This window comes from Leptopilina heterotoma, unplaced genomic scaffold (genome assembly GCF_015476425.1).
Source record: "Leptopilina heterotoma isolate Lh14 unplaced genomic scaffold, ASM1547642v1 Lhet_144, whole genome shotgun sequence".
In the NCBI taxonomy this organism is placed as follows: domain Eukaryota; kingdom Metazoa; phylum Arthropoda; class Insecta; order Hymenoptera; family Figitidae; genus Leptopilina; species Leptopilina heterotoma.
This window is the reverse complement of record NW_025110862.1, coordinates 1,545,596-1,564,396: the sequence shown is the minus strand read 5'-3', so window position 1 is coordinate 1,564,396 and position 18,801 is coordinate 1,545,596. Positions and strand designations below refer to the sequence as shown.

The following is an 18,801-nucleotide window of genomic DNA, read 5'->3' as shown; positions in this document are numbered from 1 at the left end:
ATGTTAAAAATAAAACTGCGAATAAGAATATTATCTTCATGCACATTGTCAGTTTAGATTTGTTTATATTCGTTGGTGTACATTCGAATTAAGCCGCTTATTTATTCAATTTGTAAGTGACGTTCATTTTTAAAAATAAAATTCTTTTCATGATTATATATTCACTTATTTTTCCGATACCTTGTTTATGTGAACATTTGCTAAAATACATTTTTTTAAATAAGCTGATGAAAATAGATTAAATTTCGTTTTTTGAAACTGAATCCCGGTTTTGAAAAATAAAATCTCTTTTTTTATCTAATTTACATGAAAACGAGGATTTTATTTTTTAAAACCGGGATTCAGTTTCAAAAAAAAAAATTTTCAAATTAATTAAAAATATTTTATTGTAGCAGACAAAATTAATTTTAAATATTTTTTTAACCTTTCTTCCTAAATGCAGTTTTTTTTAAATCAAATTATTTTTTTGTTAAACTTTTTCTGTTAATTATTGATATTTTTTTTTATCCTTTTCCGCAGTTTGTAATTTTCGATAAATTTTCAATCAAAATTTTTATTACAACGCTACTTTCGTTTTAAAATTCCATGATTTTTATTATATACGAAGTAAATTTCAGAAAAAAATTAGTAAAAATTAACTTGGGACTTGAAAAAATTTCCTTCAAAAATATCGAAATTTAATATTAAAAATTGGTGTTTCCAAAATAAGTTCTACTATTTTTAAGGACAAGTTCATTTATAAAAATTAAAAAAATTTACTTCAAAAATAGTAAAATTTATTCGAAAAATAAGAGTTTTTAATAGCTAAATGTAATGTTCGAGAAAAATTTGAATAACTTTTATGAAGAAAAAATGAACAATGAAAATAGTCAAAATGTCAATTAAAAATCGTTATTTCCAGAGTAAATTTTATAATATAGTAAATTTTAGTAAAAATTATAGTAAAATCAACTTTGAATTTAATAAAATTTATTCTGGAAATAATTATACAATTTGTTAAAAAATTCCAAACAATTTGAATTTTTCTTAGAAGTAAAAGTCATATTTTATTTGTTATACTTTTTAAGAAATAAATCTTTTTCGCATTTTGTAATTTTCTATAAATTTTCAATCAAAATTTTTATTAAAACGCTACTTTTGTTTTAAAATTTCATGAATTTTACAATATACAAAGTAAATTTCAGAAAAAAATTAGTAAAAATTAACCTTGGACTTTGAAAACTTTACTTCAAAAATAGTAAAATTTAATATTCAAAATTATTATTTCCAGAATAACTTTTACTATTTTCAAAGACAATTTTTTAAAAATAAAAATTAGCAAAATTTACTTAACAAAACTAGTAAAATTTACTCTAAAAATAAGAATTTAATTGTAAAGTTGGAGAAAAATTTGAATAATTTTTACAAAGAAATTAATTTTGAAAATAGTAAATTTTGCTATTAAAAATCGCTACTTACAAAGTAAATTTTATAATATCCGTAGCAAATTTTTTTGAAAATTAGTACAATCTACTTTGAATTTAGTAAAATACATACTGGAAATAATGCAATTTGTTAAAAAATTACAAACAATTTGGATTATTCTTAGAAATAAAATTTATTATCTGTTACCTTTTACGAAAAATTTTTAAAGTTTAAAGACTGAGAAATAATATAAAAAGATTTTTAAGTTTAGTTTTAGGGGATTTAATTAGTTTAAGGGGAAAAAGGGGGACAAACTGTGATCCCTGTAAAAATATTAATGTTAATATTAATAATAATAAAAAAATAATTATTACTATTTATTTCCTAAAGTTCTAAACTTTCAATGAACAAAATTAATTTTTTTCCTTTTCAAATTTTAATTTTTTACAGTAATATTGTTTTAGTAACTTCACGTATTAAAAAAAAATTTCTAAAGTTTTTAAATGTTTTATTTACGTTTTTGCTTTTTACTTATGTTTCTTAATTATTTATATAATATTTATAGCATTGAATAAAAATTTCCATCATTTAACTTTCAATTATTTTAAGAAGCGTCAGTTAATTGAGAATCAGATTAAAAAATATCAATAACAGATTAATAAATTATTTAAGTTATAATAATAATAATAATAATAATAATAATAATAATAATAATAATAATAATAATAAAACTTTTTTATAATTATAATAAAAATAATAAATAATGACAATAATAATAAATATTATTTATGTCTATATTTTTTTTAATATTATTTTCAGACGCATTGAGAATGCTCTCAGTTTTATCAGAAATATGCACATATCTTTACGCTATGATACTTCTTTTTCTATGGAATTTCTCCGTGGATGATAAGTATAATAAGGTAAGTATTCATTTTATTGTATAAAAACTTGTCAATTCATTTCTATTTTCTTATTTATACTAATTATAAATAGAAAATAAATATCAGATTTACTTATTCGTGGAAAAAATTTTTGTATGACAAAAATGTATGAACAATAATGTATAAAAAGGAAAAAAATTATTTGATTTAAATTCAAATAAATTTATTCATTATTCATTCAAATAAATTTTCTTTCAGTTTATTTAGCAAAAAGTAGTTTTTGATTCGCGATACTATTTATACAGGAATGCTAAATGTGGTTTAGATTCTGTCTAAATTCCAATATGAATAATCTGAATGATGATGAAAGAATTTATATAACAATTGTAAATAAAGTATTCACATTTCTCCCTCCTAAAAATTTTTGAAAACTTTTCTCTTACAGTCTCAGAGGTGAAATTTAATTTTGCATTTTCAGTAAATTGAAAAAAAAATATATCTCAACATTAAAATTTTCACTTTAGTGCAAAAGTTATGACGAAAAGATATAAAATTTCTGACATAGTTATTTTAGTTATTTTTTTTTTGTTATTTTAGTCGTAATTTATAAACGTTTATTGTACGTAATAAAATTAATTTAATTAAGTATGTTTTATTTTTCTTCCAAGCAAATAAAAATAGAACCCGAACAATATGATTTCATCATTATTGGTGGAGGAAGTGCAGGATGCGTTCTGGCAAATAGACTCACGGAAATTGAAGATTGGAAAGTAAATAATAAAAATAACTTATTTGTCAAATAAAATCAAATAAATAATTCCAATAAATTGTGAATTCAAAATAAACCTAATTTTTTTCTTTAAAACTGCGCAGGTTTTATTATTGGAAGCAGGAAAAGAAGAACCAATGATAACCGATATTCCCGGATATGTTTATGAATTAGTAAATTCACCTCAAATCAATTGGAAATATAAGACACAATCAGAAAAGAACAATGAGTCAGAACAAATTAAAAGCATCTCAATTGCACGTGGTAAAGTAATGGGTGGATCAAGTGCAATAAATATGATGGTTTATATTCGAGGTAATCGAGAAGATTATAATTCCTGGGAAAGAATGGGAAATCCTCAATGGAATTATAATGCAGTATTGCCATATTTTTTGAAATCAGAAAATAATCTTGATAAAGAGGTATATTTATGTTTTTGAGAGACAATTTTTGAATGTAAATTTTATTTACCTTTTAAAAAAATATCTTTTCAAAAAGAATATCTTTTTTTTTAGGTAGTAAAAGAAAATCCAGATTATCACCGCACGGGAGGATATCTGTCAGTTGAGTCATATCCTTTTACACCAGAAATAAGAGACTCTTTGCAAAAAGCTTTTCAAGAAATAGGATACAGTGCGAAGGATGCAAATGCCGCTCGACAATTGGGTTTATCATTTGGTCAGCAGACAACAAATAATCGCATTCGTCAAAGTGCAAATACTGCTTTTCTTCGACCAATAAGAGCTTCAAGAAATAATTTATTTATCAAAAGTGAATCGTACATAACGAAAATTATCATCGATGAAAAAACAAAGAAAGCCAAAGGTGTAAAATACACTGATTCTAAAACTCGTAAAACAAAAACAGTTTTCGCAAAACGAGAAATAATTCTTTCCGCAGGAGTCATTAATTCACCGCAACTATTAATGATCTCCGGAATAGGACCCAGTGAAGAGCTCAAGAAACACAATATTCAAGTAATACAGAATCTCTCAGTTGGACACAATCTTCACGATCATGTGACATTCACAGGTGTTTCTACAACACTCAGGAAAAATATCTCATCAAATGTAAATTGCGAGAAAAGTACAGAAAATTTATTCGACTACTTCAAATCAAAAGATGGACCACTATCTCTAACTAGATATAAAATTGTCAATGGATTTGTCCGAACAGAATATGAGGAGACTGATGACGAAACACCAGATATACAATTGATTTTTAGAGAATTAAATGAAAATCAAGTACGCATTGCACCTGTATTATTGACACCAAAAAGTAGGGGATTCATTAAATTAAATGCGACAGATCCAGTGAGAGGTGCACCACTAATATACGCGGGATACTATTCACAAAAATTGGATAAAAAACGTATGATATCGGGAATTCGAATCGCTCTTCGATTACTCAATTCAACGGAGTTCAAGAAACGTAATTTTCAAATTGATCAGACATCACTGCCACCTTGTCAGGATAAAAGATTCAATTCCGACGAATATTGGGAATGTATTTTGGAAAATTTTCTTGATACTCTTAATCATTCGGTGGGTACGTGTAAAATGGGTCCAGAAGATGATAGCGAAGCTGTCGTTGATTCACGACTGCGAGTTTATGGAATTCAAGGCCTTCGTGTTATTGACGCTTCGATTATGCCGATTGTCACTAGAGGCAATACAAATGCACCGACGATTATGATTGCTGAGAAGGGCAGCGATATGATTAAAGAAGACTGGTCTCGGAAGAAAGGATAATTCCTGCAGGCGATAAAAATTTTTTTAATTTTATTGAAGTTAGCATTTAATTGCATTGTAACTAATATTTCATTAAATTGCATTTACAGCAATAAATTTAGAAAAATTTTATTTAATTTTTACTTTAATTTAATTACCCAGTAATTTAATTGCAGGGACATTTAGAAAATTTTAATTTAATTTTTACTTAATTTTAATTACCTGGTAATTTAATTATAAGGATCACAGTTAATTTCGTTTTGCCTAATCCTTTTTTCTCTTTTCCCCTTTTTTATTCCTTTAATCTCTTAATTTAAATTAGCAAAATTGTTTATTAATTTAAATTAGTGACTGACTTTTCACTTTGGAATTAGGAAATTTTACTAATAAATATGTAGAAATTCCTATTTATTAGTAAAATAGATTTACTAATTTAAAAGTAAATACTTCCTCTAGGAAGTAAAAGTTAAATTTTACTAAATTCAAAGTATATTTTACTAATTTTCAATAAAATTTACTACGGATATTATAAAATTTACTTTGTAAGTAGCGATTTTTAATAGCAAAATTTACTATTTTCAAAATTAATTTTTTTGTAAAAATCATTCAAATTTTTCTCCAACTTTACAATTAAATTCTTATTTTTAGAGTAAATTTTACTAGTTTTGTTAAGTAAATTTTGCTAATTTTTATTTTTAAAAAATTGTCTTTGAAAATAGTAAAAGTTATTCTGGAAATAATAATTTTGAATATTAAATTTTACTATTTTTGAAGTAAAGTTTTCCTAGTCCCAAGTTAATTTTATTAATTTTTTTTCTGAAATTTACTTTGTATATTGTAAAATTCATGAAATTTTAAAACAAAAGTAGCGTTTTAATAAAAATTTTGATTTAAAATTTATAGAAAATTACAAAATACGAAAAAGATTTATTTTTTAAAAAGTAACAAATAAAATATGACTTTTACTTCTAAGAAAAATTCAAATTGTTTAGAATTTTTAACAAATTGTATAATTATTTCCAGAATAAATTTTATTAAATTCAAAGTTGATTTTACTATAATTTTTAATAACATTTACTATATTATAAAATTTACTCTGGAAATAACGATTTTTAATTGACATTTTGACTATTTTCATTGTTCATTTTTTTTTTATAAAAGTTATTCTTTTCTTCGAACATTACATTTAGCTATTAAAAACTCTTATTTTTCGAATAAATTTTACTATTTTTGAAGTAAATTTTTTTTTAATTTTTATAAATAAACTTGTTCTTAAAAATAGTAGAAGTTATTTTGGAAACAACAATTTTTAATACTGAATTTCGATATTTTTTAAGGAAATTTTTTCAAGTCCCAAGTTAATTTTTACTAATTTTGTTCTGAAATTTACTTCGTATATAATAAAAATCATGGAATTTAAAAACAAAAGTAACGTTGTAATTAAAATTTTGATTGAAAATTTATAGAAAATTACAGACTATGGAAAAAGATAAAAAAAGATCAATAATTAACAGAAAAAGTTTAACAAAAAAATAATTTGATTTGAAAAAACTTTAGTTAAGGAGAAAAGTAAAAATATCATTAAAATAAATTTAGTCCGCTATAATAATATAATATTTATTTAATTTGAAAATTTCCTTTTTTGAAATTAAATCCCGGTTTTAAAAAATATGAAATCAACTTTTTATCTAATTTACATGAAAAAATCACAGTGATCCCTGTAATTATCTTGTAATTTATAATTATACAGAATTTTCACAAAAATTAGATTTTGCTTTACCCTGATTTCCAGACAGAATTTTGACTCCTCAAGACTTTAGATTTTCAAAAATTTCATACTTTTTGAAATTTAACTCTCTAAATATGAATTATTAAAAAGACGTCCACTAATTTAAATTATTATAAATTTCTACTAACTTTTAGTACTTTTCCAACTAAAAATATAATAAATAATTTAAATTACAAATTGTCTTAATAAAATTTTACCCAAAAAATTTGTTGGAAATTTTCACTTATTTTAATAAGTGGGGGACTTTTTACTGATTCAAATTTAGAGAGAGAATAGTTTACAAGAATTGCTACTGTGACTTTTCCAAAATTATTTTGAAGATTTTAATTGCTTTTTAGAATTTTTAACTAAAATTTAAATTGTTTAATTTAATTTAATGTAATTTTTTTACATTGTAATTTTATAACTCCAAAGTTCTGAACGTTCAATTAAACAAAATTTATTTATTTCTTCTTCAAATTCAATTTTTTATTACAAATAATTTTTCGACAATATCAAAAAATTAATTATATTATTTTTAAATGTAAAATTTAATTCTGTATTTTGTTTTTGCAATCAGCTATTTATAGAAATACTTTTAATAAAAATTATTTAGTTCATTTAAACGTTCAAAACTTGTGAATCATGTAATTTTAATTTAATTGTAACTTCAACTACATTATAATTTTAATTAAAATGTAATCTTAATTTAATTGTTTAATTGTTCTAAAATGTTTAATAACAGCCATCGTTGATTTTCTGGCTTTAATAATTGTCAGCACTCTTAATAAATCGAATAATAAAAATACGTTTCAATATTCAAAAGGAATTAATAGCGATAATAGCCTTAATTCCTTCAGCAATATTTGATTCAATTTTCCGAGAAATTGGAACTTTTTTTTCCATTATTTGTATATACTTAACCTAACAACATCAAAGTCTAGTAATATGCATGCGGTATTAAAAAAAAACCTCTAACCTTTTGCGGTTTACCTTGTGGAAGCGACAGCGGCAAAACCTCCTCTGGACCAATCTCTGGACAGCCACCAATCTATAATAAATTTTAAATATTAATTACAGTAATTATAATACAAAAATCTAGTTATAATACTAAAATAAAATAATAATACCAACATATAATTTAAATACTAAAATATTATTATAGTAGTTAAAAAAAAATATATACTAAAAAGTAAATTGATATAAAAAAAGCATTAACCTTTTGCGGATTTCCTTTGTGGAAGCGACAGTGGCAAAACATCCTTTGGATCAATCTCTGGAGAGCCACCATTCTGTAACATTTTAAAAATTAAATATTGTATAATAAGAAATATAGTATAATTACTAAGATAGTGTAAATAATAAAATATCTTTTGATTTTTACTTGAAAAAAGCTCTATATTCCTTTATGTTTTTTTTTATTAAAAAAAATAGAATTTTCTTTTATTTTAAAAATTAAATAAATGGAAAAATGGTTTTCAGAAAGAATGCGCGCCACAAAGAGTTAAAAAATAGAAACATTATATTCTAAAAGATATTCTCAGAAGAGGTGTTCATTAAACGTTCCATTTAACGTCATCTAACGCTAATGAAAGCTGTAATTAACTTTTGATGTTACCTCTCTTTCACAAAGATGTAAATTATACTTGTATATTATATAACTTTCAGTCTATCAGGTGTCTTCATTGAAGGGTAAAATATTCCTCACATTATAGAAACTCTGTATAAGTGTATACTCTGCGCTTCGTATTACAGTTTAAATATTCGAACGTAAAAACGTAAAAAAAAGTTTAAATAAACAAAACTTCAAATTAATAAATCTGATAATAAATCTAATAATTAATTTCTTAAATTTTTTATTATTATTTATACTGTTAGACAAAAAAAGCTCGTTAAAACTAAATAAATAAAAAACTTAAAAACTTCTTTAATTGCAAATTGATCCCTACTGCAATCAATCACTTTTCAATATTACAAGTTTGAAAATTTTTACAAGTTTTTAAATAAAATATGTGTAGCACATAGATATGAAAACTATCATAACTTTATAATAGCTCTTCAAAAAAAAAAATTTTTTTTTACCTCATACAAGTTTCTTTTCAGTTTTAATTAAATATGATAAGAGTGACAGTTCTCTTCCGATCGAAGTTTACTTTGCCTATAGAAGAAGCACGGAAGTGAGAAACTTTATCAAAAAAAAAAAAAAATAAGGAAAAAACCAGAAAAGTAAAAAAAACCAGGGGGGTGGAAAAATATAACAAGAAACAAGTGGTGAAGAAGAAAGTTGTGAAAAACTTGAACCAGAAAATAAACGACCATAAAGGCGATAGAAGCAACACGAAAATATATATACAGTTACATGAATTTGCTTCTTCAGTATACGTGTGACACGAGCGAGATGAAATAAATAAAATACTCAAAATGTTCCTTTAGATAGTCTTCAACACTTTATAAAAAAAGGGGGGAAAGAAAAATTTAAACCGGACAAATTGTATTAAATAAAAAATATAAAGTAAAAAAAAATTTTTCCTGTATAAAATATTATTCCTTTGAGAATAGAAAATATATGTAGAAAATAAATAGAAAATATGTATATGTGGATTTTGAAAACTATGAAAATAGAAAAAAAATATTCAAAAGGACAAATTCGTGTAAAATAGGAAAAATAAATTTTTCTGCATAAAATATTTTTCTTTTGAAAATATATTTTGTTTTAGGGATCACAGTGATTGCTTCATATATACATAATATTAGGTAAAAAAAGGGATTTTATTTTTCAAAAAGGTGAATTTTTAAATTCAGTAAAAATTATTGTATTATAGCGAACAAAATTTATTTTAAATATTTTTTTCCTTTCTTCTTAACTACACTTTTTTTTTAAATCAAACTATTTTTTAGTTAAACTTTCTCTGTTAATTATTTATTTATTTTTTTTTATTTTTTTCCGTAGTCTGTAATTTTCTATAATTTTTCAATCAAAATTTTTATTACAACGTTACTTTTGTTTTAAAAGTCCATGAAGTAAATTTTAGGAAAAAATTAGTAAAATTAATTAAGAGTTGGAAAAATTTCCTTTAAGAATAGTAAAATTCAATATTGAAAATTTTTATTTCCAGAATAACTTTTAATATTTTTAAAAACAATTTCCTTTTACAAAAATTAGCAAAATTTACTTCAAAAATAGCAAAATTTACTCTGAAAAGAAGAATTTTCAATAGCTAATTGTAATGTTCGAGGAAAATTTATTTATTTTCCCTTCAGATTCAAATTTTATTGCAATAATATTGCTTTTGTATTAAAATATAATTAGCAAACTTTCAAAATATTTTTTATTTGCGTTTGTTTTTTTTTAATGTAATCAGTAAATTTTAAAAATATTTCTAGAGGGAAAAAATATTTCATTTATAAATTAACGTTCAAATATTTGGAAATATTTTTATTATTTAGCAATTTTTGAAAAATATTAAAAAAGAAAAAAATTTTCGCTCTGTTGAACGTTCAAAGCAAGAAATATTTTTATTATAATAAATTTTGAATATATTTTAGATTAACAGAAAAATTTTTGTTATTTGAACAATTAAAACTTTAGAAAGATATTCATTTAGAAAAGATATAATAAATATTTTTAACAGAAAAAATTCTGTTTTTTGGTCGGTAAAAACTTAAGAAACATTTTTATTGTCGTAATTTTTGAAAATATTAAAGCAAAAAAAAATTTTGTTTATTTGAACGATAATAACAAATTAAGAAACATTTTTATTGTACCAATTCTTGAAAATATTTAAACAAAATTAAATTTCTAGTTATTTTGCTCGAAACTTTAGGGAAATTCTTATTATATAAATTTTTGAAAATACTTGAAAAGATAAAAGATTTCATTCATTTGAACAATCAAAAATTTAGAGACTGTTTTTTTGTATGAATTCTTGAAAATACTCAAGCAGAAAAAATTTACTTCAAAAATAGTAAAATTTACTCTGAAAATAAGAATTTTTAATAGCTAATTGTAAAAAAATGTTCGGGGAAAAGATCAAATTTTTATAAAAAGATTAACATTAAAAATAATAAATTTTCCTATTTAAAATCGTTATTTGCAGAGTAAATTTTATTGAAAATTAGTAAAATATATTTTAAATTTAGTTAAATTTATTATTGAAATAATATTTGTTGAAAATTCCAAATAATTTGAATTTTTCATAGAAATAAATGTTATTTTATATGTTTTATACATTTTATAAAAAAAATTCCAAGTTTAGACTCTGGAAAATATTAGAAAAAGATTTTTAAACTTCAAAATACTAAAAATTTTTCCTAACTAAAAATTCTTCTAACTTACAAATAATCACAATTTTTTAAAAGTTTTTCTTAAAAATAAGGAGAAAAAGGGAGAAAATTTACGATTTTTTGTATTTTAAGGGATTTTACTAATTTAAGGGGATAAAAAAGGGGAAAAGAGGAAAAAAGAGGATTATGTAGAAAAAGAGGACTAACTGTGATCCCTGTTTTGTTTGGATAACTATTGATTTGCGAACTTTACGAATAAACAGAACGAAAATATTAAAACATAAATATATTTTTTTATAATATAAAATAAAAAAATATTCATATCAAAATATGTAAATTATTACTATTTTGTTATAAAAGAGAAATATTTGTTTAAAATTGTGAAATGCAATTTTAATTCGAGAGATAAATTGCGAAGGAAAGTGTAATAAGAAAATATACACTTGGTTTTATTAAAAATTCTGAGGGAAAACAAGAGAAAAGAAATGTTGACTTATATTATACCAATTACACTTTTTCACCTGCTTTTTCTTATATGAAACCCCGTGGGCGATTCATGTTGAGTGTCGGTAAACTTTCTTCCTAGGGGACTAAACAACATGTTGAACTCGCATTTAATGTGGAATAAAAGGGAGATCCACCCTCAAAATTTACATTGCGAAATGTTTAGACTTTATAATTTTGGGATATATTATTTGTTATTCACATACATCCCAGCTGGTGCAATTATATTTTCATGACTCAAATAATTCAAAAAGATTTCATATATCAATTAAAATGACTATTAACAAACATTTACATTTTTTTCGATTTCAAACAATTTGTATTCGTAAATCAAATATTAACGATTAATTCTCATTGTAATAAATTTAATATGTTTATTAAAATCATCAATAGTTATATTATTTATATTCAGAAAAAAAATTTATTTTTCTTGTTATTAATATTTATCATACTGTTTAATTATTATTTTAATTATTATAATATTTAAATAAACATAATAAATATTAATAAATAGAAAAATAAATCCTTTTTTTAGTATTAATAATTATTAATGATTAATAGCAATTCGTTTAGAAATTTTTTCGAAAATATTATTATTTCAGAAATTATTTTCGAAACGAATAGCAAAATAAATCTGCAAAATTACTTCGCATTAAACGTGCGTGTGTCAGTAAACAATCGAACCTTTTTTATTACAAAATAAAACGTTGAATTAATAAGAAAAACATCTATTGATCCATCGTCCATAAAATTCCCCTTTCAGGAGAATTCAATTTCAAATCAGGAATGATTTGAGAAGAAAAAGCTTTATTTAGTATTACGATGCGTGCAGTTGGTACAAATATTTCGTCGAATTAACATTGTCACCATCGTGACATTAGAATTCTTAAATCAAGCATGCCGACAAATTAAACATTCCGAGGGGACACGAGTGTAAACTTGTAATAAAAGCATTGGGGCGTCGTCATTCCATTCGCATAAGTATAGCAAACTCAACCCTCGACCTACCGCACCCCCACAGGAGACCAGCATTTGAGTTTGAAAATAATAATAATAATAATAATAATAAAAAATAGAGAGGGGGAGCAAAGAAAAAGAGAGAGAGGAAGAGTGTCTGCATATAAAGGTGAATGAAAAACGAAAATTGATGGAATAAAGGAATGAAGGGAAGGGGATCAGTAACAAGAAGCTCGAGCGTTAAAAGCAACAAGGCACTACAAGGGTCTCTCTCTCCTAAACATCTGGAAACTGAAAAGGTATACGACACTTTACCTGTTATTATGTACATTATACATCCTAAAACGATTTATAACTTTCTATTTTATTTTATTGTGTCCAATTATAATAATGGACTACTAGATCATATACTTTGAAAATAGATTTTTCGTGTGGTGTAAATAATCGAAAAATAATCTCTGGAAAATGAATATTTGTATGAAATCGAGTTAGTAATTTTTTTTATAATTCTTAAGTTTCGAATGTTCAAGTGAACGATTATTCTTTTAGTACTTACAAATTTTTATTTTAATAGAAAATATTTTTTTTATTACGAAATATTTTTTTAATTACTCAGAAAGTATTTTTTTTATTTAAGAAAATATTTTTTTAATTAGAACGTATTTTTTTTATCAGAAAATATTTTTTTAATACGTCGGTGAAGTTCGCAACGTTAATGATTAACGATTGAAAGAAAAAAATTATTTTTCTACCAAAAAGAATAAAATTTTTTGCTCACAAATATTTCTTTTGTAAATCATCATTCAAAAAACTATTCAAAATATCTCAGGGTTGCCACGAAAATTTAATTTTGTTTTTCCCTGACTTTTTCCTGATTTCCAGACAAAATTTTGACTTTCTCCCTGACCCTGAAGAATATTCCGATTCACTCTAAAAATTACTAGATAGTCAAAAAAACATTCTATATTTACTTACGAATTTCTTTAAGTGTACAATTATTCGACAACGTCAATAACTTCTTTTTTAAATAAAATACTTAATCATTATTATTTTTTTTATAGGAATTAAGGATTTCAAATCAAAACCTTCTGAAATTAAACAACTTATAAAAAATTGTTATAAAACATAAAGAAATCGATCACTCCGAGTCTTCGACTCGGAGCAATCGATTTCTTCACGTTTTATAATAAATTTAAAATGACAGAGTGATAAAATAATTATTTTATATTATACGAATATTGCAACTATAAATTTAAATTTTCAAAGATTTTAATTTTTGAACACTTTTCAAAATTCACACTACGATGCTTTTAATATTCAATTATAATTTAAAATTTTAAGTGAAATTCATTTTTAATCAAGTTTTATTACAAAATTTTTCGAGAATTCAATTATTAAAATGCAAAGATAAATAATTTATTAAATAATTGAATATTTCTGAGAATTGAATTTTTTTAAAGAAATTTTTATAAAAAATTTTTAAAATAATTGAATTCTTTCGGCGAATTTTAAAAAAAATTATAAAGAATAAATGCAATTTTCTATCAGTTCATGTAAAATTGTTCATAAAAAATAATTGAAACTCTGCTATAAATATTGTTATTTATAAAAGTAATTTAATTCTTGCAACGAATTTTATTAAAAAAATTTTAATTTAACTGCAAAATAGTTTTTGATATTAAATGTTTTTTAATTTTCGGAAATAAACTTTACTGAAATATTTAATGTTTAAAATTCTGCATGTTCGCACGAACGAAATTTATTCATTTTCCCTTCAGATTCATATTTTATTGCATATAATTTTGCTTTCGTATTAAAAAATAATTTATAAACTTGCAAAATATTTTATGAGCGTTTGTTTTTTATTGCAGTCAGTAATTTTTAAAAAAAATTCTAGAGGAAAAAATATTTCTTTGATAAATGAACGTTCAAAACTTTATTTTAGAAATATTTTTATTATTTAGTAATTTTTGAAATAAATGTTAAAAAAGAAAATATTTTCCTTCTCTTGAACTTTCAAAACTTTAAAAATATTTTTATAATAATAATTTTTGCAAATATTGAAGCAGAAAAAAAATCTTATTTATTCGAACGATAAAAATTGAGAAACATTTTTCTTGTATCAATTTTTGAAAATATTTAAAGAGACCAAAATTTCTGTTTATTTGAACGTTCGAAACTTTAGGGAAATTCTTATTTTATCAATTTTTTGAAAATACTTGAAAAAAAAAAAATTTCGTTCATTTGAACAATCAAAAATTTAGAGACTCCTTTATTGTAGCAATTCTTGAAAATATTCAAGCAGAAAAATTTTTCGTTTATATAAAAAGTAAAAAAATTTAGGAACATTTTTTTTACAGTACTTTTTAAAAATATTTGTCCAGAAAAAATTTCTTCTTTCATTTCATCGATCGAAACTTAGGAAAAAATATATTTTTCTTTAATACTTATCTATCGTTATATATTTTGAAAAATACTGTTAAAATACCTGGTAAAAATTGTTCCCTCAAGAGAAAGTGTGGTCCAATTATGTAAATATTGAGAAAATCCCTTTTGTACAGCAATGACACTATCTTTTCAAGATAACACTATGAATACAAATTGTTTTGCACCATGACGAAGAGTCCTTCAATCTTAATGATATCCTTTGTTTTTCTTCTTCCTTCATTTTTCTATCTTTGGCTTTTATTCAATCAAACATGAAATTCCACAGTTCAAGTATTCTGTAACAAAGGAAATTTTTTTTCAGAAAATAAACTCCAAAGAAAAAATAAGTAATGAAAGTGAAAGTTGCGCTGAAAGTAAAAAAAGAAATGGTTTAAAAATAATAAAAAATATAGTAAATAAAAAAAATTTTAAATAGAATAGAAAAATAATAAAAAAAAAAAAATTAGAATTTTTCTTTTCTTTTTTTTATTATTTTTCTTTTCTAGATAAGATTAGATTCTAGAAAAAAAATGTTATGCTTCATTACATTTTCACTCTTTTGATATAACCATTTTTTTTTCTTTTTGTATAAAGTTTAAATTTTTGATGCATTGCATTTGTTGTTAAATGAGACCGCTGTGTCTAAGTGAAAAGAAAATCTGCTAGTTTTAATAATTCAGCACCTAATACATCATAATTCACTAAATAGTTTAGGGACGTGTGCTCCATACAGAAATTTATAACGCCTCGATGACTACTTGTTGTATATATAAATCTGCCCTACTTAGAAGGACCTTACAATGACGGATGTGAGATGTTGGGAGGAGTTATAAAGGAAACACACAATTTTGCCATGTTCCCCGATGTCTATTCAAACTGAAAGTCGAATACAAACTCGAAAAAGGCCTTGTCGCAAAATTTGTCACTTTTTTTTCACAATTCCCCAGTATAACAAGTTCATAATGGTCAATTCTCTCTTTCACCTTTTCCTTCAACTTTCGCGCAGACATTCTCGCTATTCAATGCGGAAATATTCCAATTATTGGATTATTTCAATCAAAGCTATTCAGAAAAACCGCATTTTATTCCGAGAAAAAAAAAGAAGAAATCTTTTTCTTCCCGTTTCTGAATAACTTTAGATTTTACAATACGTTGATTTTTTTTTGGTTTTTTGTTTATAAACTCGAGTTACAATAAATTATTTCGAGAAAGGAGAGAAAGAGATTTTTTTTAATAATGTATTAACAGGGAAATTTTTTTCCTGATAGATATTTAGTATTATTTTATTTTTATTTTATATTTTCTATTATTTTATTTTTAATTTATATATTTCCAACTAGCAAATGTTACGATTTATTATTATTAAGCAAATTACAGAATTTTTAATTTTCAAATATATGAATTTTTGAATAATTTCAAATTCAAACTATAAAAATATTCAATTATTAACTAATTTACTAATTAATTATTTTTGTTTATTAATTTAAAAAATTTTAAAAAGAATTCAATTATTTTCATAAATAGTAAAATCTTTGCAAAAATTGAATTATATTAAAAAAAATTCACGAAAGAATTCAATTTTTAAATAATTCGTTATAAAATCTTTGCAAAAAATTCAATTATTTTCAAAACAATTTCACGAAAAAATTCCATTTTTCTCTTAATTTGTTATAAAATTTTTCAAAAAAATTCAATTATTTTCTAAAATTTTAACAAATTCTTCGAAAAAATTCAATTATATTTATAAATAGTAAAATTCTTTGCAAAATTCAATTATTTTCAAAACAATTTCACAAAGGAATTCATTTTATTTTTCTTAATTAGTTATAAAATTTTTCAAAAAAAATTCAATTATTTTCTAAAATTTTTAAAAATCCTTAAAAACAATTCAATTTTATTTATAAATAGTGAAAATCTTCAATTCAAAATTCAATGTTATTATAAATTCAATTTTAATAAAATTTCATGAAAGAATTCCATTTTTTAAAAAAATTTTAATAAATTTTTCGAAAAAATTTAATGATCTTCTGAAATTTTAATAAATCCTTCAAAACATTTCAATTATTTTTATAAGTAGTAAAATTCATAGCAATAATTTAATTATTTACAAAGACTGTAATAAAATTTTAACAGTAAAATTATTAATTACAATTATTAACAAAATTGATTATATTCAATAAATTAAAGATATTTTTTGAAAGAATACAATATATTTGTCAAAACCCTTAATAGTATCTATTCTTCGAAAGAATTTAATTATTTTCTAAAAATTTTAATAAAATTCAATAATTAAATGTTTAATTTCAATCATTAGCGAACACGATTATTTTAAAAATTGTTAATAAAAATTATTAAAGAAACTTATTATTATTTTTAAAAAATTCAAAAGAAATTCTTCACAAAGAATTTAATTAGAATTTTAAAAAATTTTAACAAAATTCTTCGTGAGAATTCAATTATTTTCCTAAATAATAAAATTCTTGGAAGGAATTCAATTATTATCAAATTTTTTGATACAATTCTTTGATAAAATTCAATAATTAAATGTTTAATTTCAATTATTAACAAACACGATTATTTAAAAAATTGTTAATAAAAATTATTAAAGAAACCTCATTATTTTTAAAAAATTCAAAAGAAATTCTTCATAAAGAATTTAATTAGAATTTTAAATAATTTTAACAAAATTCTTCGTGAAAATTCAATTATTTTCCTAAATAATAAAATTCTTGGAAGGAATTCAATTATTTTCTTAAATAATAAAATTCTTGGAAGGAATTCAATTATTATCAAATTTTTTGATACAATTCTTTGATAAAATTCAATAATTAAATTTTTAATTTCAATTATTAGCAAACACGATTATTTTACAAATTGTTAATAAAAATTATTAAAGAAACTTCATTATTTTTAAAAAATTCAAAAGAAATTCTTCAAAAAGAATTTAATTAGAATTTTTAAAAATTTTAACAAAATTCTTCGCGAAAATTATATAAATATATATTATAAATTATATTTTTTAAAATCCATTTTATATTCATTCATTCCTCAGAATTGAAAATTGTAAAATATTTATTTCTCGTTATAAAATACAAATAAAAGTCAAATCAAATTCGAATTAAAAGAAAGTTTTACGTGGATTTTAGAACAGCTTTGATAAACTTCGCCAAACAAGTTTCGAGAGTAGCTTTAGAGTTATTAGGTGAGAGTATTTAAAAAGTGGAAATGGCGAAAGTTAATCATCCGTGATAATTAGAGTTTGAAAAGTGTTGGAGATGAAATAATAGATATATAAAAAGAAGAGAGAGAGAGAGAGAGAAAATAGTACTTGCCGGAGAAAAAGGGAATTTGCAATTTAATTTTTTAATGAAATAGAATGAAAGGACGATTAGTTTTACGCGCAATTAAGCTCGATTAAACTGATGTTGAAAACGCACCTGCACATCATTCTTTACTCGCGACCCTCGACGCATGGAATCCGTACAATATTGAGCACATAGAATACAAAACAAATATGCGTTTGTCCTGTCACCCGCTATTCTCTCCCCCATACATACACACTCACACACAATATATAAACACCCTGATATATAAATTTCCACCCTAAACATACAAATATATTGAATTAAAAAGGATAACATCGCAAATTCATGGACTGACATTTACAATAATTCACGGGCGTCGAATCGCTTTAGTTTCATATAAACAAAATTTTTAACATTCCTTGAAAAAAAAAACAGATCATTTGTCACGAAATCGAAAGAATTAATTTTTCTGTTTGACATTTGATTGTAAACACCATTTGGAAAAATTTTTACTTCAGTTACTCTAATTCTAAACATTTTCACAATAAATTCGATTCGGCACAAAAATAAATAAAGAAGTAAAAAAATATAGAAATGTAAATAAAAACTAAAAAAATAAAAAAAGAAATGAAAACAGAAAAGAACGAAAAAAAAGGAAAAATAAATAAAAAAAAAACATTCGAAATTGAGAGAAGAGACTATAATAGAGAAAAAAATAATTAAATTTAATTAACCCTTAATTTTAATTTTTATGAATAAATTATTTGAC

At 22.5% G+C, this 18,801-nt stretch overlaps 1 protein-coding gene across 1 annotated transcript; it reads left to right on the top strand.

Moving 5' to 3' along the window:
* Window positions 1-67: 67 nt before the first annotated feature.
* On the top strand, window positions 68-4,808 carry LOC122498252 (glucose dehydrogenase [FAD, quinone]-like). Its single transcript, XM_043605904.1, has 5 exons — window positions 68-112; window positions 2,224-2,327; window positions 2,957-3,058; window positions 3,162-3,479; window positions 3,573-4,808. Exons 2-5 carry the CDS (start codon window positions 2,235-2,237, stop codon window positions 4,806-4,808), a joined length of 1,749 nt encoding a protein of 582 aa, XP_043461839.1. The 5' UTR covers window positions 68-112; window positions 2,224-2,234.
* Window positions 4,809-18,801: the final 13,993 nt, after the last annotated feature.